This window comes from Calypte anna, chromosome 6 (assembly GCF_003957555.1).
Source record: "Calypte anna isolate BGI_N300 chromosome 6, bCalAnn1_v1.p, whole genome shotgun sequence".
Lineage (NCBI taxonomy): Eukaryota > Metazoa > Chordata > Aves > Apodiformes > Trochilidae > Calypte > Calypte anna.
In genome coordinates, this window is record NC_044252.1 from 34991777 (window position 1) to 35013315 (window position 21539).

Sequence of the window (21539 nt, forward strand, 5' to 3'; positions counted from 1 at the left end):
CTCCAGCCACAGGCTCCTTCCTGGGGTCCTGGCTCTGCTGCTTGAACTAGCTCTCAGCTTTACTAAGGAGCAGTAAACTAATTCAGATAAACTGAATGCATTTTGGTTCCCTGCTAAGCAGGCAGTAAATTGCTTCTCTATAGAAGTGACCTTGTCCTGTTTTATATGTGACACATTTATATTTGTTATCCATAGTATTTCCAAGTTTGTCTTGAAAGAAGATTTTAGGACGAGTTCCAAAGGAGTGGCTCACAAAAAGATATATGTGAATGAAAATTAAGTGTTTTGTTCCAAAGTATTTCCTCGTAGCACAGGATACATCTGATGGTTTGTTGGATATCCCACAAGCCCAGTTTTAGGGAAAAAAAATGAAGCTGTGTTTGAACCCTTCAGGAAAACAAACTTTTTTGTTGTTGAGTTTTCAGAGGACCATGGCCCAGAGAACAACAAAAAAATGGCACAGATTTAAAATTTGCCTTGGCTAAATGATGACAGAAAGCTTTACCTTGTCCCAGCAAAAAGTTTGGCCTGGAAAAGAGTGACTGGAAAGCAGGTTGTCCCTGAGCTGCACAGACTGGGCTGGGGAAGGCAGCAAAGGGAATGGAACTATTTGGCACCTTGAGGCAAAGGGGCACAAGTACCACTGGGGCAGGAGCCGGGAAGGAAAACAGATCCTCCAGAAAAACAGGTGAAGGAGGGAAAATCCAGAAGTGTGTCACCAGATGGGAACTTCAGGAACCTGGAGCTGTGGGGGAAGGGCAGGAACAAACTCCAACCCACAGCTTTCCATGGCTGCTGTGCAACAAGGGTCCCTGAGGAGCAAGACCTGGAGGAACTGCCTGTCCTTGGAAGCACAAGGTGGACTCCAAGCTCCTGACAGGTATGGTGGACCTGCTCAACTGGAAACTCAGTGACTATGTGGTTATATATATGTGTAACCTCCTTTACACTGCTCTTAGTGTCTCTGATGCCCGTGGAGCAGCACATGCTCCAGGGGAGAGGGGAGATGGCTCTCCCCAAAAACCTGTCAGTGCTGCTTACCAGCTGCAGCAGAACAGCTTGAGGCTTGTCGTGGAGAAGGAGCTCAATCAGTAACCACCTCTCTGCAAATCCTCTAGCCCTTGCACTTCATGCAGCAGGGTAATTCTGTACAGAGGCAGCCTCAACATTTTCAGCTGTGAATAGACAATGTATATGCTACTGTAGGCAGCAATTAGAAATACCAACTTCAGATGCTGGGAATGGGATGTTTTCCTAGAGCTGTGGGCAGTGCTGTGAGGAGGGGCATCCATCCACTCAGCTCCTGCTGGGGGCACCTTCTGTGCCAGTGCTGGATCTGTCCAAGCCAACCTGTTTGGTTTGTGGGTAATTACTTTTCTTTAAATTACTGCAGGTAATTACTTTTCTTTAAATTACTGCATGCTTTGATCCCATAACGAATTTGGTGTTTTTATCAGTGTGCTGTAGTTGTCAGAAGAGGTTGGGGTTTTTAGGTCAGCAGCATGTTTCTCCGGAAACAATCCACTGGGGAGATGATGAGCTGCTGGAGCTTAAATTTTCCTGTTGTGTTCTATCAGCTGCCTTCTGTGTATACATACCCCAGCATTTTGAAAGGCAGTGTAAATGCCTTTCTTCACAGGGGTATGGAGATAGGGCTAATGAGCTGCATTGTTAGAATATTAATTGGCAACTCTTTGCTGCACAGGATGACCCAAAGCATCTTTGTTTAAAGTGAACTGTGTAGGGGAAATTGAAGCCGTAAACAAGCCTCCAGTAGAGCAAGCAGCGTTCCTGGCAAGGTAGAGAGGAATTGGCTCAAAGGCTGCTCATTTTTACTGCATTGTAAAGCCTGTGAAACTTTATTGCACTTCTTTCTTTCTTCAAAATTTGTCTCAGTAATAACAAAGTGATTTCCATCAGATTAATCATAATCAACTTGCATAGAAGTGTAGGGTGTCTCATTGCACAGTGTTTCTGCTTTAATGTTCCAGGGGTTGTTGCAAACTGAAAAGCATAGAAATGACAATGTCAGTCTGAATTATGGATGGGATGGGATGAGATGGAGGTCCTGGGGCAGGAAGAGCAATGTCACTGGTGCTGCAGCACAGTCCAGGTTGAGGCAGGGCTGGAAATGCTCTGTGGAGAGGTCTCTGCTTGCGAAGAGGCTGCTAGTGCTTGGCCTGATAACTCTCACAGTGGAACAAGCTGAAGCAGAGTTGCTGAGATTTTCCGTCTAAGTAGAGCATCTGTTTTATTGTGGCAAGAACTGTTGTGCTTCCTGGGCAGGACAAGAAAGGGGCAGTGCTTGGGACAATCCTTCATGTTACCCTCTCTGCCACCAAGAAGCCCGTGCTCCTGTTCTGTTGGGGGGTGATGTACAGCATCATTTGTGCAGGTATTTTTGTAACCATGGGAAGTAGCCAGCAGCTTTCTTAGAGTGCAGATGTCCTGTTATTTGTGCCCAGAACCATCAATTCTGTGTAGTGTCTGCCTCTCCCTCCAAACCTAGGAAACTTCCATCCCAGATCTCTCAAAGGAAATTGCAGACATGCTCCCAGCAGAGCCTGGAGTTCAGAGCGGATTTGCTCTAAACAATTCTAGGTAGAGTGACCATTGCCTGGCGAGCCTCAGGGGTGAACTGTGCACCCCAGTGACTGCTTCACATCAGCAGTCCCTGGGGTTTGATTGGGAAAAACAGCAAATGGGTAATTGCTGTGGAAATGCACACTCAGCATAACTCAGTACAGAATGGGGGCTGTAGAAGCCCAGACCATAGTGCTGCTTTTAAAGATTATCTTTCATTCAATCATTCCTTTCTCAAAATACTCCTAGGCACAGCAGATTCAGTTGTCATTGAGTATGAAATGTTCTTCCCCTTAACTGTATTCTTGCTGAGTTCTTGCAAATACCAAGGACACAGATTTTTCATAATAATACCAAATTCTGTATTAGCCTGAAGAATTAATTAGCTGGAAAATCTATTATAAATTGAACACTTTTTAAAAAAAATATTATATTTGTAAATTAACATGTTTGTGTACACACACCACCTACATATGTACACAAACACATTCATATAGACATCACATTAACTGGCAAGGCTGGTGGCAGTCAGCATTTGGGGAAGCTGTTATACTGATTTGTCATAGCACAGGGAAAAAATATGTATGTTTAGGCACACTCTAGCAGAAACTACCTGGAACCTTTTCTTGGTTTCTGTCAGGAACGTCGTCCTTTTATGTCTGATAAAGAGCCAAGATGCACAACAGAGCACTTAGATATTATCTGGAGAAAGAAATTTTAGGTTTGATCCAGCCAATTTACATTTACACAATTTTTTAAGACTAGCTGTTAGAGCTGTTACAATTTCTTGTGAACTCATGCTCTATATTCATGATGATTTCACATAAAAGACCTGAAAAAGTGATATAAATGTTAGTATTGTGTCAGAGATTGATGTCATGGACTGACATGAAGGGATGCGTGTCCCCTGCTCCCCAGCAGCCCGTGTGTCCCTGCCCTTACAAATCCCAGACAAAACTCCCCCAGGAAAGGAGAAATGTCCCAGAAATGGCGCTCTTGAATAAGGCCTTACACAGATCTGCAGAGGCAGATGCAGGAGATGTTGTCTTGGCAATGACTTTTTCTGAAGACAGACTGCCCTGTGGCCACTTCCCTCTTCATTATCCAGCAGAACACAGCCTGGGGCTGCAGCCCATCCAGGGGCTGCCAAGGAGATTCCCACACGCGTGTGCAACGCAGCAGTGGTCATGAAAATACTCACACATCATCAGAGCAAAGCTTTTCAGCCTAAACTGACCGTAGCAAGAGAGGGACTGCAGAATCCTGAAGGCTGTAAATGTAGAATGTAATGGATTATGAGAGTGTTAATTGGAGCTGTGCTTCCTAAAAGCTTCTGTTGAAGGGTCATCTGGGAAAGGGAGCTCTGTGTCAGGGCTGCCCTGGGGGTGGCCACTTGCCCTTGGGCTGCCCTTGCCCCCGGAGCAGCCCTGGTTCCGGGGGTGTCACTGCATTTGCTGTATTCACTCCGTGGTTGCAGCCTGACCAGTTCCCCCCTGGCAGCTTTTCCCTGGGGCTGCCAGGGAGCAGTGCCACAGCTCATCTCCTCTCCCTGACCTGGTGATCTCCAGGAAGAAAGTGTGTGTGTGAGCAACTAGGTTCTCCTCAGCTTGCCGTGGTTTTATTAGTTTTCTGTCTTTCAGAGCTGTTTCAGTTATCCATTCCTATTGTCTCTCAGAGCTGAGGCAGTAGTGAAGATGTGAGCCAGGAGGATCTTGAGAGTACAAAAAATTCATTACTAACTCTTTGACTAGGCTGAGTGGAGTTGAATGGCTCCTTAGTCTGCAGTTTTGACAGGAGCCCCACAAATACAACATTCCCCATCCCCAGCTGCCCATAGAGACACCTGCAGCTGAAGGTTTTACTCCTGATGGGCCTCTGCAGCCCTCCCAGCCTCAGCAGCTGGGGATGGATATGCTGTATTGGGGACTCCAGCCCCAAACCTGCTGCTTCTGTGTTACAAAAAGATATTTCTCTACGGGGGGCGGTGAGTGTTAAGAAAGTATTTGCACCCACATTGTTGCAAATACAGAGGACAAATGTTTTTAATTCTTTATTTGGACAAATAAATCGATGCTATCTGTGTTTCCTGGGTACGCAGCAAATAGCTATAGTATCTAATTTTCCGTAACATGTAAGTATACTTTATAGCTATCATACTGTGTTTTCCAATATCATAATGACTGTCTTCTAGTAAATTCTTCTATTTATTTCTTCTATTCTAGTCTAGCATCATATACCAATCACCTGAAAAGTACATGTAAATGTATTAGAAATTCACTCATAAGCACTACTTCCCCAAATGAAATACTCCCCATAATTAGGGGATGATACCAGTAATAAATACAAAGCAGGTTTCCAAAGGGCAAAGCAAATAGCTCTCAGTGCAGAATCAGCCATTGTTCTATAAATAATGCAGAGTAAAAATAGATAAATTTACTGTAACCTGTTCTGGTGCCAGTATGAGAATCAAAGCCAGGCTGTCATGTGCTGCTTTTTGGATGGTATAGGAGTCATCAAATAGTTTTATTTATAAATCCTCTTCTCATTCTCTGTTACACATTCTTTCAAAATCTAACATGAAAAGAAAATGCTGTAGACTTCTGTGCACATATATATATATATATGTATGTGTGTAAAATTAATAGTATCCAGTTTGTTGGAAAATATTTTATCACAAATATATAACATGAAATGGAAGGAAATGGCTTTAAAACCCTGGCTATTAAGCATCAGAGGATCAGCACTTCTGACTCCAGCACAGTGGTTTGTGGTGTATCTGATTTCCATTAGGGAGCTGGGTGAGCCTGATCCTGCTGCATCAGCACTGCCCCAGCCTTGCCTATGTCTGGGACTGCTTGTGGCTTTGAGGGGTGAAGAGAAATGGTTAAAGCTGAGAGGTGCTGGTGGTCCCCTGGTTAGTGGGATGCTGGGGGGGCTGGGTGCTGGGAGGGAAGGGCAGGGGCTGAGATGTAGGTCAGGGCTGGCGCAGGCAGCTCGCGTTAGGGCAGCGATGCCTGAGATCCCAACACGTCCTGACAGCAGCACCCCCAGCCTGGAGAGATGCTGGAAAGCTTCTGAAGGGCCCAGGGCCCCAGGACTAAGTGTTTCAGATTCCAGCCTGATAAATATTTATGAATTGAAAATGCTTTTATGGTCACAAATAGGCCTTTTGCATAGCATGTGTTCACAGGATTTATCAAGGCAAAAGGGGCAGTGTCGGGTGACTTTCCTTGGATTGATGTATTTGGCTGGTTTAAGGGGAGGGGAGATCCAGAGTTCCCCAGATCAGCATGGTCAGGAGATAAAATGCATCATTAAGGCTCCCTGGATAGCTTGGGGAAAAAAAAAAAAAAAAAAAACACCAAAACTGCTCATCATTTTCAAATGCCAAAATAGAAATGAATAATTTAGTAGCTAAGTTGACTGCAAAGAGCTGTTAATTGCTGATTACTGGGGTTCTTGAAGCCAGTAACTGATACTCAGACCATTTTAAGCAGCCCTGCTGCCTGGTGTTGGGGCTGCCTGGAAGCCAGCAGGATGAGAGGGATGGGCAGGGGCTTGGGGGAGCTGCGTGTGCTGGGGCAGGCAGAGGTTTTTGTAGCCAACCAGTGATTAAGTCTGTTTACTGTATGCACAGAAAGATGTGGTGCAGGATTAACTTTGCAAGTTGAAATACTATCTTTGTGTTTTGGTTGCCTTTTTGTTATTCCCTGCACATTTCTCATATTTTGCTAAGCACTCAGAAATACCCAGGCAGGGATGCTGACCCTGTCTGCTGCTCTCAGCCATATGGTGGCTGGTGTGGCCACTGCGGGGGCCAGTGCTGGCAGGGGCAGATGGCCCATCTGCTGAGCCTCACTGGGGGGGCCTCCCCCTTCCTTCCAGGGACACACGACAAGCAGGAGCATGCAAAATGGGATTTACAGTTGGGCATGGAGTGTTTAAACAAACTCCTAGCAAATCCCCTTAGCACCGTTTAGAAAGAAGAAAACATAGATATCTGTCACCTTCCACTGCAGCCTGGGTGAGAGGCTGTGTGTAACACACAGGCTAATGAAGGCAATTGTTCCCAAATTTTATCCATAACCTTTGGTGAACTGCATTTCTGGATTGCTCGATTTCAGTGAAGCTGCAGATTTTTTTCAGGAGCAGTGAATGCTGAAGTGCACAAATATTAGAGCTTATTACCAGTTTTTAAATCCTTCTTTTGTCCCATTTTTACAGCTCTCTGGAAAAAAAAAAAACAAAAACCAACAAAAAACTCTGGCAGGAGATTGCATGGTGAGAGAATGATAACTGGGTTGCTTTTCAAATAAGCCACCCCCAGCCTTGCAGACAGTGCCCCAGACAGTGTTTAGGTGACATTTGGAATGGCAGCCGACTTGATCTGCAGTGAGCACACAGCCCCATCATTTCCCATCACCTAAATTCATTGTGACCATCTTACCCTGCCCAAGCACTGTGCAGAGTGACACAGAACAAGGTGGCATCCTTAAAACCCAGTGCTGTTTACTCGTGATTTCTCTACATTCTGCATCTCTTTAGGAACTGCTGATTGCAGTTCCTGAGGCAGCAGCAGAGCCCCTGCCTGGAGCCCAGCAGGGACCCTCAGGCTGGGCAGTGCTGGGGGGCCCTGAGGGACAGGGGGGAGCCCATGGCCCCCTGGGGGTGTGGGGAGAAGGAATGAGGAAAGGGGGTTCTCTTCTTCTCTTGTCACTGGCTGAGCTATTCTACCCACCATGTGTTCTCCCTCGAAATTCCCCTCCTGTCTGATGGTGGTCTTGTAGCTTAGTGTAAAATAGAAAAAGATGAAGAATGGTCCAAGAATGGAGCAGACAAAAGGATGGACCAGCTGGAGGGAAGCCACCCTTTCCCCCTAAAGTCTCATAGCTGGATCAGGCAGCCTTTTCCAGCTCTTTGTCAGCTCAGAAATTTGGCTAGGTTTGTCTCAGCCTTTCTTTCCTGTAATTTCTGATAGTAGGATAATCTGTACCCCTCCCTGTAAATGATCAATAGAAAATAGTACACTTAACGTTTATTAAATTATCTTTTTTCTTTCATTTCTTTTCTCTTTCCAGAGGAAAAAAAATAAACCCATCGATTGTATGTGCCTGTTCCAGCTGTAGACTGAACTGATAGCTGCTAAAGGCAACCTAGCAAACCACTGGAAATGGAAATGTTGTAGTGCCTGGGACTGGACGTTGTGTGCTAGAGAGTCAATCCCACTTGTAGTTGACCTTTATTTGTTTTGTTCTTTAGGTACCTGTGCCACTTCCAAAGCCTGTGCTGAGTTTAAAAAGTTGTGAAGAAAGTCCCTTGATGTGGAAATTCTAAAAACTCCCCAGACACCTTACATCAATCGCCTGTTTTTAACCAGAGCGTGTGAACAGCAAAGGGAGCTGAACTACACCAATGTAAGAAAACTAACTGTTCAGAGAAGTGTTCTAATTGTACTTTAGTGATGGGACATTTAAAGTCAAAGGTTATGAATTTTGATATCAGCATATGATTATATAAAAGTAATTTAACAAATTCTCCCAGATACAAATATCCATACTGGGATCACATTGATGAGCTACATTTTTACTTCTGCATTCCTTGCTTACAAACATTATTACGTTCTAGATGTCCCTTTTGAGTTCTGCAGAAATACTTACTGTCTTAAAATATTTTACTTGGGAGAACTGCAAATGATATCTGAGATGACCACCTGCCCTGTAAGCCACCACAGAGCTCTGGCTGGCCATGGGCAGGGATGTGCCCCTCAAAATGCCTTAAGGGAGAGGCTGGAGATGCAGCATGGGGGCTGGGGGGTGCAGGGGGATTTGTGGGGTGCTGGGGTGCCAGGGCACTCCTGGGGCACTCCTGGGGCATGTTGGAAGTGGCTTGGAGCCATTTCACTGCTGGCTGCTCAGGCCATGCTTTGCACCTTGTATCTCTGTGTCTAGAATTTCAGTTAGGTTTGCCCATTAATTAGACTTAATCATGGGGTCTTTTAAAAAGCTAATTTTACAGGACAGGTACATGTGTAAATAAGGGATTGTGCTAATGCAAATGTTAATAATTAATTGTAAAAAGATATGTACATAGGAAAGAAAGAAAGAAAAAAAACAACAAAATAACCCCTCAAAGAATGTTTTCAAACCTGTTTCTTTCTCATAAGTAATGCCCAGACAGGACATTGATATAAATGTGCTCCTGAACTCCAGCTGAAGGGGTTCAGCTCCATATTCAGTCCCTGTGTGTGTGGTCCCACTGGGGTTCTGTATGATGGGTTTGTATGGCTGTGGCATGGACCTGCTCTGGACACAGTGCCACCCTGCACCTGTGAGATGAGCTGTCTCTGATCTCCGTTGCTGTCTTCTCCCCCCTGGGTCTTGCACATGTTTTAAAAACGTGGTCTCAAGGCCGCAGGACCCGGTGGAGGAGGGAGGAGGTGTTACTCTAATCTCTGTCTGTCACAAGGCTTTTTCCTGCAGCCACTCCATCCCTCACAGTGCAGAGCAATGGAGGGAAGGGACCCCCAGCCACTCTTGGGGTGCCAGGGTGGGCTCCCCGGACTGGCCAGGGGCTGCCAGCCACTCCCAGTTCTCATCTCCAGGCATCTTTTGTAAACCCCCAGAGGTCCCTCAATTAACGACAGAGAGGAACCAGATATCCCAAGTGTCTTCCTGGGGCATTACTGGTGTGTCACCATCGCTCTGTGGGGACAACCAAGGTTTGTGTGGCAGTGTCTGGAGGAGTGCTGGGGTGGTCAGGACACTCCTGCCCCATCCCTCAGCCCTGGCAGGGGCTGTGCTGTGGCCACAGAGTGACATCTCTGACCCAAAACCCATGGGAACTGCAGCTGGCTCTGGCCACAGCCTGCACCGGGCACTCCAGGCTTCCTCAAGCTGTTGGAGGACTGTGCAAGTCTCTGCTCCAGTAGGACCTGTAGCCTTCAGTGACCCCCTGAGTGCCTTACACAGCTTGTGAACAAAACTCCTGACTGTGAAGGGAACAGGCACCCCAGAGTCACTCTGTGGGGACCGAGTCCCTTTGCCACCCCACGCGATGGGCAGTGTCCCTCAGCACGGGAATGGATTTCGGGTTAGACTCAGGAAACTGTGTTGTGAATAGGTGTACTAAACCCTGCACTTCTGTGTTGTACAGTTGCATTTTGTATATTATGTATTGTATAAAAGGGAGCTACTGTAAATTTATGCAAAATGTAAACCAGAGAAAATGGTTGAGGTTTTGGTTTTTTTCCCCCCCCAAAGGCCAGTGTGCCGTGACTTGTGTTGGCAAATATAATCCCAACAGTATATCCTAAATATGTAATGTTTGGTTCAGTGCTGATGCAGTAATTGACAGGCCTAAAATAGGGCTGGATTGATCAATTACAGAATTTTACACATATTTTTGTATTGTGATTCATATGATATATATCGAGAGACTTTCTATTCATTTGTAAAATACATAAATTATTGTAAACTTTTAATAAAAAGATCTGTTTTAAACCTTGAAATTAGATAAAGTCTTTTGATTCTTTTTCCCAGGAAGCAAACAGGAAGCCTGTGGTTAGTTATAGAATTATAAAATCACAGGATCCCAGGCTGGAGGGATGTCCAGGATCATCTGGTGCAACCTTGGTCCAGCTGGATGTTAAAGCTGGACAGTGTTGGGGAATCACCACTTCCATGTGAGATCATTCCCATGCCTGATTATTCTCTGGGTGAAAAAGTTTCCTCTTATGTCCAACATAAGGACAACAGAAATTGTACTAATTTTCTCTTAGAACAACTTCTTATACTAACCTCTTTTTTTTTTTTTTTTTAAATAAAGCAGTAATTTTTTTAACCTTTTTTGAGCATCTACATGAAAAATAGAGTAAATAATGAAATTTAACACATCCTGAGAATCCCCAGCAATGCAGCTGGCCTCCCTCTGAGCTGATGATGAGCCAACTTCTCTCCTGGCTTCCCGGTCGGTGGGGCAGAGCCCAGCCACCACCCCTCGAGATGAGCCCTAGGCCGCTGGGTAAACCGAGTGACAGGCGAGTTATGACAGTGTCAGGAGGTGACACTTCGCCTCGGACCAGCCCCAGAGCCAGCCCCTCTCCGGACACCGCTGCTGGCCCTGCGGTTACTGGGGTGGACGATGTCCCCCTCCCTGCTCAGCTGCCGGAGCGCGAACCGCAGGGAGCGGGGGTGGGCACGGGGGGAGTTCACGGGTGGATGAGCACGGGGGGTGGGCATGGATGGGTGGGCACGGAGGGATGGATGGGCACCGGGGGGGCGGAGGGCCGCTGCTCCCTGCGGTGCTCCGGACGCGTTCCGCTCCTCTCCCCAGGACCAGGCGGCTGCGGGAGCAGATCGGAAGTGGGGGCAGCGGCGGAGGGGTCCCGGGCCCATGTCGGAGGGACGGGACGAGTCCCTGCCCGCCTGTTTCGCGGGGCTGGGCACGGGCAGCCCACGGCCGCGGCAGAAGCGGGGTGGCATGTTCTGCAGCGTGGAAGACGCCTTCGACAAGAAGACCCTGGATTTCCCCTCCCTCGGAGCCCCCAACCCCGGGACCCCCGCCAGCGGGTACCGCCAGGTCCCCAGCTCCACCGCGGCCCCGCCGACCTCGAGGGCCGCTCCTCCGGGATCGCTGCTCGACGGCTGTCGCCAGGTAAGGGGCAGCTGCGCCGGGCAGGGTCTGAGCCCACCTCTCCCCCGCTGCTGCCCACCTCCCGCCGACCCGGGACAAGCGGAAGGACCCCCGGGGCGGCAGCGATCCTCGCTCCTTCTCTGTCCGCAAGTTGCGGAGCCCCCGAGCAGAACGCGGAGCATCCCGGACCGGTACCCCGCGGGGAGCCGGGAGGGAGTGGGCGGATTTGCCGCTTCTCCTTCGGGAGACACAACTTTCTGCGGCACCCCCGGTCCCTGTCCGTGCTGCGCGCCCGGTCCCGCCGCGGGACCCGCGGGGCTGGGGCTGCGGGACCGACCCGTGAAGCTCTGGTCCCCGCCGGGGCCGCTTTGTCTGAGGCGCCGTGAGCGCGGCTCCGGATGGGCGGGGGGCGCGCACGCATCGGGTACGCGCACAGACAGGCACGGACACGCAGGGACACGCACAGACACACGGACACAAACACAGCCGGAGCACGGCGGGAAGATGTCTCACCAGGGCAAGAAGAGCATCCCTCGCATCACGGTGAGGGGTTCGGGGGTGCGGGACCCCCTGGGCTATGGGCCCGGGGCCGTTGCGGCAGGGCTGTGGGGTCCCCCTGGTCGGCGGTGTGGGACCCCCGGAGCGGTGTAGCACCCCCCGAAGCAGTGCGGGGGGGTTGTCCGCTGCGGGCGCCGGAGCCGGCGGTCAGCTCTGCAGGTGCACCCCCCCTCTCCGTGGTCCGGGGGGTGCAGCCCCCGCCCCGGGCTCCGCCGGTCCCTTTGTTGGCCGAGGCCCCATAGCTTTGTCTGCCGCCGGCGGGGGCACCGGAGTCCCGCTGCCGGGGAGACAAAGGCGGACGCGACCCTCGACGCGGCTGCGGGGCTGCCCCGCCGACCCTCGGGACATAGCGTGTTTCGGAACCGCTTTCTTTTCCGCGACTTGGGCTCGGCGGGGGCGGGGGTAAACATCACCCGCCTTCCGAGTGCCCCGCTAGCTCCCAGCCCCGGCGTTTCGGACCGCCCCGGCCTCGGATCGGCTGCTCTCGGCGGAGCGTGGGAGGGGATTCCCCTTGCCGGCTGCCAGGGCTGCGCAGCGGGAGCCAGGGAAAATCTCCAGACAGAGATGTTTTTTTTTTGTTGTTGCTTTTTTTTCTTCCCCTCTCGTTTTGCTGGCTCACGGCTCTGAGTTCCACTGAAAACATCCCGGTGGCTGCCGGGCCATGCGGGAGCGAAGCGGGAAGCTCTGGGTTTGCGGGGCTGGAGATGGTGTGGCCGGGATGGGTTGAGAATGGGGGTAGCAATGGGAATGAGTTGAAAATAGGGTGAGGATGGGATAGAGACAGGGATGGGGTAAGGATGGGCCCCTCAAGGGGAGGGGCCGTAGGGCTCTCCCACGGGGCAGCCAACACAGAAGATTCTTGTGATTGATTTTGTGGGACAAGGGGAAACAATGAAAGGACAATAAAGCCTCTATACTTGTAACAACCTAGTGCAATTCTTTAGTAGTTTTTTTTTAAAGTATGTCAGTGATGCTCTGCAAAAGAAGAGAGCCCTGAATGTTTTCCAGGCTGTGCATCAGCACACGTTGTAAGTTGTCTCCTGGTCTGTGTTGCCACATGCTCCTGCATCACTCAGTTGGTTTTGTGTCTAGGACATGCTCTTGGTGCTGCCCATTTGAGCCTCAGTAATAATTTTCCTATCAACACCACAGAGCAGGAAAAGAGTCCTTTTAAAATTAGGCTACAGTTCCAGATTTACATAAATGCCACCGCTCTCTGCTTCTTCTGATTAAAGATTCTGCAAATCTGACAACTGTGCCACTGTCTTGCTTTGAAGTGAGGAAAGTCCTTAAGGCATTATCAGCCTCACAAGACTCCGAAAACTTGGGAATGTCAATAGAGTACCAGGTTAATAAGATGCACTTGAAAGTTTCTGTAAGGGGAGCTGGTGAAGGAGGCAAGGATGTGGCTGAGCTGAAGGATGTTGTCCTGCAAAGCTTTTGTGTAGAATAGTTTGGTTATTGAAATAAATTTGCATGATTGAAGGGCAAATATTCAGTCATAGACCTAATGAAAGTTCATAATGAGTAAAGCACCATCTAAATAAAAGCCATCTTTTAAAAAGTGTGGTTTTTTCCCACTAGGGCGACCAGCTTCTAGTCAAAGGAGGAAGAATTGTCAATGATGATCAGTCATTTTACGCAGATGTTTACGTGGAAGATGGTTTAATAAAGTAAGTTAAACATTTGCATTTGCTAATGTAGTTTCCAAGCAGTACTGCGGAGTTCAAGCCAGGTTCCCTTCTGTCATTTTTCTCTCATAAATACGTTCCCTTGTGAAAAAGAAGGGGGGTTGTTTAGAGTAGCATCAGGAAAGGATGACATTAGTGTGGATTTGTGGCGGATCAGGCACTGGCAGCTCCTGCTCTCTTCACCTGTGCAGGAGTGGAGCAAGGAGCCAGGTTCAGCTGTGCCAGCAGCGCAGGGTCTGGCCCTGAGACTGGTGCAGGCTTGGCAGGAGCTGGGTTTGCATCCTCACTGGAAAGCTGTTGCCAATTAACTGGGGCTCCTGATATTCCAGGCAGATTGGAGAGAACCTGATTGTTCCTGGTGGAGTGAAGACGATTGATGCCTATGGGCAGCTGGTGATGCCAGGGGGGATTGATGTCCACACCAGGCTGCAGATGCCAGTCATGGGGATGACCTCTGCTGATGACTTCTTCCAAGGCACAAAAGCAGCCCTGGCTGGAGGCACCACAATGATCAGTAAGATGAGAAGCATTCAATCAGGCTTCGAAGTAGACCATTGTTTAGCGAATTACATTGGGCCTTTTATTGTTGCAGAGATTATTTACCCTCAAAGTAGAGAAATGCTAATTTGTGCTGTAGAAATCAAAGAATTAGAAAGCTTATTAAAATGCATTATGTACCTTTCAGAAACTCCTTCTGTTCCAACTCACGTTTATTAAAAATTTATATCTGCTCCCACTTTACCTCGTAAGAGAATAAAATAGAAGGAAAATCTAAACACCTTGTAACATTTTTAATAGCTCTGCAACTGTGGTTTTAGGAGAGTTTTTCAGGTCTGGTAGCATGTTTTCTGGTTTTGTGTTGATGTAAAATAACTCTGGTTTCTGTTTTGTTCTTGTTCTGGTCCAGCTGTGGTAGTTTAACTGAAGGACCACTGCCAGCAAGTCCTGGCATAGATCTGTACCCATCCCATAGCCAGTTCTGTAGGGAGTAGGGACAAAGACAAGAGAACTGCCGTGTGGGTGAGAAATCCCTAAGGCAGCTGTGCAAAGGTGCACAAGGACGTGCTTTGGTCACTAGCCTCTCTCAGATGCTAGGCTGGGAGGGCTGTGCAGGGAAAAAAGGGTAATAGCATCTGTAACATTGAGTCAGTTTAGGGAATTTATTCTCCATCTTTAAACAATGCTATAAAAATAAACGAGGATTTAAAAGCCTCCTTTTGGTATCAGAGAAGCCGTGTGGCTGGTGATACCCCCGGCGTGTCCCCCCCTCCCTTAGGGTGCCCTGTGTCTCCTCTGCAGTTGACCACGTCTGCCCCGAGGCCGGCAGCAGCCTCCTGGCCGCCTTCGAGCAGAGCCGGGGCTGTGCTGACAGCAGCTCCTGCTGTGACTACGCCCTGCACGTCGATGTGCCCCGCTGGCACGAGAGCCTGAAGGAGGAGATGGAGGCCCTGGTGAAGGACAAGGGTAAGGATGGGCTGAGCCCCAGGAGCCATCCTGGGGAGAGGGCATGGCACCCACTCACACCCTAACAGCATCTGTTGGGCACCCCACACAAAAATCCATTTTGAAAACTCCAGAAACGAGGTTGGGCACCCCAATCCGGGCTGCCTGATGGATAGATAAGTGTTTAAATTAAAGCGTTTGGGACAGGACGTGTAGAATGAAACCAAACTTCAGGTTTTCTGTAGTGATTTCATTGGTGCCTGTGATTCCTGCACACCCTGAGATGTCCCCTGGCCCTGGCACATGGGGACAGAGGCCCAGCAGCAGGAATTCAGCCATTTATAATACTGGTTTTCCTGTCTGGAGCTACATTTGGCTTGCAGTACGCTAGAGGAGAGCTAAGTGACTGCAGTGTGATTTGCAGGGTTGCAAGCAAGAGCTTAATTGCTCAATTAACATAGAAATATGCAATGAGTTTTCTATTAAAATGCAGCGTGGCTGAAGTAATGCAGCTATTCCATGCTTACACAGGGTATTTTTCATATGTAGTTTCACATGAAATACCATTTGTTTGTAATTTGATCCTTATTTGGGATTAGTTGTTGTCTCTCTCCCTATAAAATACAGTAGCAATTTCTCCATCTTTGACTCAGTGCTTCATGAATTGTGTTGTATCCTAGAAAGGAGTGAAGATACTGCATGCAAAGTGCTGCACATCAGTTTCTCCAGCCTTAAAGAGCCTGATCTTCTGCTGTCATTTGTAGTCTAAGCACTAATGCACTAATTCAAAGACAGTTATCAGGAAGCAGCTGGGGATAAACCATAAATTGAAACCATCCCCAGAGAGAAAATGTGGCCTGGGAGCAAGACGTTTGGCTCTGTGGGTTCAGAGTGAGCTACCTAAGACCAGACCTGAGCTGTGGGGTTTAGGTTCAGGTGCATCCCAAGGTAGGGCTGTGCAGAGGGTGTGTTCTCTGTCATGGCTCCTGAGGCTCAGGTCTTGTGGGGACAGTTTCCCTTTCAACCCTTCCTTTGCTTTCAGTCCAGACCTGGCCTGTCCAAGCTCCTCTGGTTCAATTAAGTCACCAAGCTCTCAGCTGGGAAAATTAACACAACATTTAATTTTCTTTTCCAAAGGTGTGAACTCCTTCCTAGTGTTCATGGCCTACAAAGACAAGCTGCAGTGCACTGATGCCCAGGTAATAGAGCCAGCCCATGCCCAGGGATGGTCCTGGCCATGCTGGGACCCTGGCTGTGTCCATGCTGATGTGGGCACCTTCTGTCCCTTGGCAGATGTATGAGATATTCTGCATTATTCGGGACCTGGGGGCCATCGCCCAAGTGCACGCAGAGAACGGGGACATCATTGATGAGGTACAGTGTCTGTGTTCTGCCTGCCTCACCTGCCACTTTATCACCTTCTTTATCTTGTGTACAGGTCCTGCCTGCTTGAGGAAATGAAGAGGTCTAGATCTTTTTGGATAATGTACATTCCACTTAGCAACACCTATCACCAAAAAAATCACCAAAAACAGCACTCAGGAGCTTCCTCAGTGTGGCAGACTTGGCTCCTTCTCAATGTTTTTTCCTTTTACCTTTAGAAAAGCAGATCTGAGCTACAGTGAGAGGATACAGGGTCTAGTTAGGCTCACAGTTCCTTCTAGATTTTTTAAGTGTCCATTCTGGTGTGGGAGGGGAGTTTGAAATGGAAGCAGGATTCCAGTCCTTCAGGTGGGCTTGCTGGGACATGCAGGATGAAGGCTGTGCTGGAGTCAGGAACCACAGGGGTAACCTCAGTCCAACCCAGAGGCTGTCCCACTTCTGTCACTCTGGGGTCCCAGCAAACATGGGGGCTGTGCAGGGATGTTTTGCCCCCATTCTGACCTGAGTCTGTGGCAGTGGTGGCTGTGGGTCCAGAGGTGTTCCCACAGCATGAGATGGGCCCAGTAGGCAGGGGCTGCAGCAGCCTGTGGCATATCAGAGGTATGAATGGTACCACCCCATGGTGGGCCCATCACCCTCAGGTACTTCTGAGCAAGGGCTGTTGCTGCCCATGGGGCTTCAGCCAGGCTGTCCATACCAGTGACCACTCTTGTGTTTGCCCACACAGGAGCAGAAGCGGCTGCTGGAGCTGGGCATCACCGGGCCCGAGGGACACGTCCTCAGCCGCCCCGAGGAGGTGAGCACTCCCCCTTCCCCGATCCTGTGGCAGGTTTAGCACCAGCAGAGGTGCCCCAAGACATTCTTCTGTGCCTGCAGGTGGAAGCAGAGGCCGTGTACCGTGCCATTACCATCGCCAGGCAAGCCAACTGCCCCTTGTATGTCACCAAAATCATGAGCAGGGGCGCGGCAGATGTCTTAGCTCAAGCAAAGAGAAAAGGTAAAGTGTTGCTTCCTGACTGCACACCAACCGAGCCTATTTAAATATGTCCAGGAATATCACTCCAGCTGCTTAGGAACTTGTTGTCACCCGAGTTGTCTCACATTTGAAGGGTGTTAAAGCTTGGTGTTTGGCTTTTCTTTGCAGGGTGTGCCAGAGCTAATTGCTCTGAGCTGGGAAGAGTTGAAATGTGCTTGAAACTTTGACACCCGAATCTTGGTAGACGCAGCTGAAAAGAATGAAATAATTCACTGGTCATTGTTTGCCATGATTTAAGGGAAAACTGGGTCTGAAGCAAACTTCACATTCAAACGGGGTGTAGAGTGGGAAGAACTGGAAGCAACCTGGTGGGGAGCAGGGTGGGAGCTTTAAGGTCCCTCCCAGCTCAGCCCAGTCTGTGTTTGGATGATGGTGACCTCGGTGTCTGCCTGGGGGTGCACTGCAGGAGTGTTTGCACTCATGGCTTGTCCACAGGGGCAGTGGTGTTTGGGGAGCCCATCACCGCCAGCTTAGGCACCGACGGATCACACTACTGGAGCAAGAACTGGGCCAAGGCAGCTGCCTTTGTCACCTCTCCCCCCCTCAGCCCGGACCCCAGCACACCAGACCACCTCACCTCCCTCCTCTCCTGGTGAGTGCTGGGCCAGTGGTTGCAGTTGTGCTGGTCTGATGTTGTTTGCAAGGTCAACATGGCCAGCAGAGTGGGGCTGGAAGGGCTAGGACCCCCCTGGGATCCCCCTCCTTCCCCAGTGGAGGACAGCCTCCTGTTCCGGAGACCTCCCAGTCCAGGGGGTGCAGCAGCACTGCAGCACAGGGCAGCTTTATCCTTGATACTATAAGCAAGAGTAGGAAGAATTATTTGCCAACTTTTCCATAGCAAAATAATAAATCTTTGGGGTTTTGAGCAAGGAGCCATGTCACTCTTTCAAAATGAGTAAATTGAGCTTTGATGGCACCAGGTAATATAACCATTTTTTTTCTGTAAGAATCAGGCATTAAAGCAAACAGAGTGATCTTACTGAACCAGTGCTGGGGATTTGCAAGATGCTAAAATATGGGAAACAGGAGCTTTTGGGGCATGTTACCATGGGGGGTTGCTGGATGCAGCAAAGCTTCACCTGCAGCATGTGATTAGTACACATCGTTTGGGTTCATCCAGGGTTTTCTTTTATTAAACCATGTCTTTGCTTTAAAAGGACCATGCTCAGAGAATAATTTCCTAAAATAATCTGAGGATCAAAAGGAGGGTAAAAACATCAAAAGGTTTGCTTAGATTGTGAAAATAATGGCTAGTTTAGGAGAAAGTCTAAAGAGTGCTTATGAGGCTGCTCTTTATATCTCCTGGTGACTCCAGTGCTTAGTTCCTGTGCCAGTCAGTGGGGTGAGATGCTGAGTTTGGTGCCTGTGCTGATGGTCTCTGCTGTGCTTTGCCCAGCGGGGACCTGCAGGTTGCTGGCAGTGCCCACTGCACCTTCACCACCGCACAGAAGGCCGTGGGGAAGGACAACTTCACCCTCATCCCCGAGGGGACCAACGGCATCGAGGAGCGGATGTCCATCATCTGGGAGAAGTGTGTGGTAGGTGCTAACACAGGTCCTGGGGAGCTGCAGATGTGCCAGGGGAGTGGGGCTTTTGCTAGGTGATGGCAGTGTCCTTGTTATTTCAGACGAGCTGGGAGGTGTGACATTGTCTAGACTGATGCTTCAGAGGAGCTTTGCTAATGAGAGAAAATGTGACACTCAAATGGCTTCAAAGTGCCATCAAAAGCCTCGGTGCAGGGATCATCCTCCCCACTCCCACCCACAGCCACAGCAGAACATCCTCAACCCTCACTAGTGAATGTCAGACACCTGCACAGGGAGTTGAAGTCTACCAGAGAAGGTCTTGTTTTTCAGAAAGCTTAAATTTCACAGAGTTCAGGGAAGAGAAGGACCTCTCTTTTGTGTCATTTAGCCCCCAGGGTCAAGGCTCAGCCTTCCACATCTCCCTTTTCCCTGCCGTGGTGTGGATCCTCACACGGTTGGATCCTGCAATTTCTTCTCCTGGTGCCTGGTTCCTGCTGGTGGGAGAGGTCTGGCCCAGGGAGGAGGCTCTGCAGGGCATTTCTCCAGGGCTGGTCCTTCCTCCCTTCTTTCTGTTCCCCAGGTCTCTGGGAAGATGGATGAGAACGATTTTGTTGCAGTGACCAGCACCAATGCTGCCAAGATCTTCAACTGCTACCCCAGGAAGGGGCGCGTTGCCGTGGGTGCTGATGCAGACTTGGTGTTGTGGAACCCCAAGGCTACTAAAATCATCTCAGCAAAGACTCACAATCTGGTGAAATATTTTTGATCAATTTCTGGAGATGGTTTTAGAGTCAGAGGAGAGCAGTAAAGCAATATATTTCTACAGACTGCAAAGATCAGACTGTTCACCAAGGGAGGAGCTGCTCGTGGGGATAAAATGGTGAACTGCATTTTCTTTTTAAAACACAAGCAAAGGAAAATATCCTTTGGATATGGTAAGGCTGGATGACTGGGAAGGGGCAGGATCATGACTGAGAAGCAGAGTGACTGCTCTGGGACAGCCTGCCTCTGGAATGCAAGTTTTATAATCACTGTATTTGCTGTGGGTTAGAAATGTGTAAGTGCTGATCTCATTTAAAGCATTAAACTATTAATACAGTTTAATATATCAGCATTCCTCCCGAAGAGCCAGGCTCATTGCTGTCTGTGCTCCACTCCTCCGCAGGCACTGCCAGTCTGTGGGGCAACAGCAGTGTGCAGAAAGGGGATGTGGGTACAACTGGCTAGAGTATCACACTCCCTTCTGAAATCTTACCCATACTGAATATCACTCTTTCCAGAACGTGGAATACAACATATTTGAAGGTACAGAGTGCCACGGCGTTCCGACCGTGGTCATAAGTCAAGGAAAAGTTGTTTTTGAAGATGGAAACCTGTTTGTCACCCAGGGCTCAGGTCGCTTCATTCCTAGAAAGACGTTCCCTGATTTTGTCTATAAAAGGATAAAAGCAAGAAACAGGGTAAGGAGGTGTTTATTCTCATTCATTCCATATTTTCATCACAATCTCTCTGCATTATTGTATTGCTGTCACTGTTATGGCAAGCCTGCTCATGGTATAGGCAACAGAAACAAGAATACTATTAAAAATAGTATAAATAGTATATTATTATATATTTAATATATATATTATATATATAATAAAATATTATATATTTTTATAATAGTATTTAAATAATTATAGTTATAATTATTGTTACTATAATTTTCCTGGAGAAGCTGTGGCTGCCCCATCCCTGGCAGTGTTGAAGGCCGGGTTAGATGGGGCTTGGAGCAATCTGGGCTGGTAGAAAATGTCCCTGCCCATGGCAGGGGATTGGGGATGGGTGAGCTTTACGGTCCCAAACCAGGCTGGGATTCTACGATTATTATTTCTTCTTAGAAATAAGAATAACAACACAATAATGCCTGTGTTGGTATTACAGCTAGGAATACTTGTATTATTAGTATTATTTACCTGTTAACAAGCAAAATTACAGCTTCTAGCAAACGTATTTTGGTTTGTGTTGAGACAGAAGGGAAGAGTTCCTCTGTATAGGGCAGTGTATGTCTGTGTGTTAGCAGTGTCAGCTCTGCAGCTGCAGGGACTGATGGATGCAGTGGGACAGCCCCTGCAGTGTGCTAGCACTCTGCCCCTGTGGCTGTCAAAGGACTGTCACAGCTTCCCCTGGGAGGAGGAACTGGAAACAAAGCCATGAAGGTTCTGTCTGGCCTGGCCACCCCAGGCTGGGATCCTCTGTGACAGTCCCACTGGGAGGCAGTGCTTGGGGCATCATGGTGGGTCTGGTTCTTGTTCTGCTCGGGTCTCACGTCTGCCTGACACCTCTGCTTGCTCTCTCCTGCAGCTGGCCGAGGTCCAAGGTGTCCCCCGGGGTCTCTATGATGGGCCGGTCCACGAGGTCCTTGCCAGCGCCAGAGCCGTGGCCTCCACCTCAGCCTCACGGATGGTGCCTTGCACCGGCAAAGCCCAGGCCGGCCCCGTCCGCAACCTCCACCAGTCGGGGTTCAGCTTGTCGGGTAGGACGGGGGGCAGCGGGGGCAGCGGGACCCCTGCGGTGCCCATGTCCCACCCCACGCCTCTCCTCTCCTCTCCCCCAGGCTCCCAGGCAGATGACCACATCGCCAGACGCACGGCTCAGAAGATCATGGCCCCGCCGGGCGGGAGGTCCAACATCACCTCTCTGTCCTGA

The 21539-nt window shown here is 49.1% G+C and overlaps 1 protein-coding gene across 2 annotated transcripts; it reads left to right on the forward strand.

Annotated features, from left to right (window-relative positions):
• The first annotated feature begins 10974 nt into the window (after positions 1 to 10974).
• DPYSL4 (dihydropyrimidinase like 4) lies at positions 10975 to 21539 on the forward strand. Of its 2 annotated transcripts, none has more exons than XM_030453118.1 (14): positions 10975 to 11235; positions 13357 to 13445; positions 13793 to 13977; positions 14763 to 14927; positions 16044 to 16105; positions 16200 to 16280; positions 17017 to 17085; positions 17166 to 17286; positions 17761 to 17917; positions 18722 to 18863; positions 19432 to 19602; positions 20132 to 20311; positions 21195 to 21366; positions 21448 to 21539. In XM_030453118.1, the coding sequence occupies exons 1-14, from the start codon at positions 10975 to 10977 to the stop codon at positions 21537 to 21539; spliced, it is 1947 nt and encodes a 648-aa protein (XP_030308978.1). The 2 variants fall into 2 exon arrangements, with proteins under 2 accessions (XP_030308978.1, XP_030308979.1); XM_030453119.1 differs by lacking the exon at positions 10975 to 11235 and adding an exon at positions 11719 to 11757.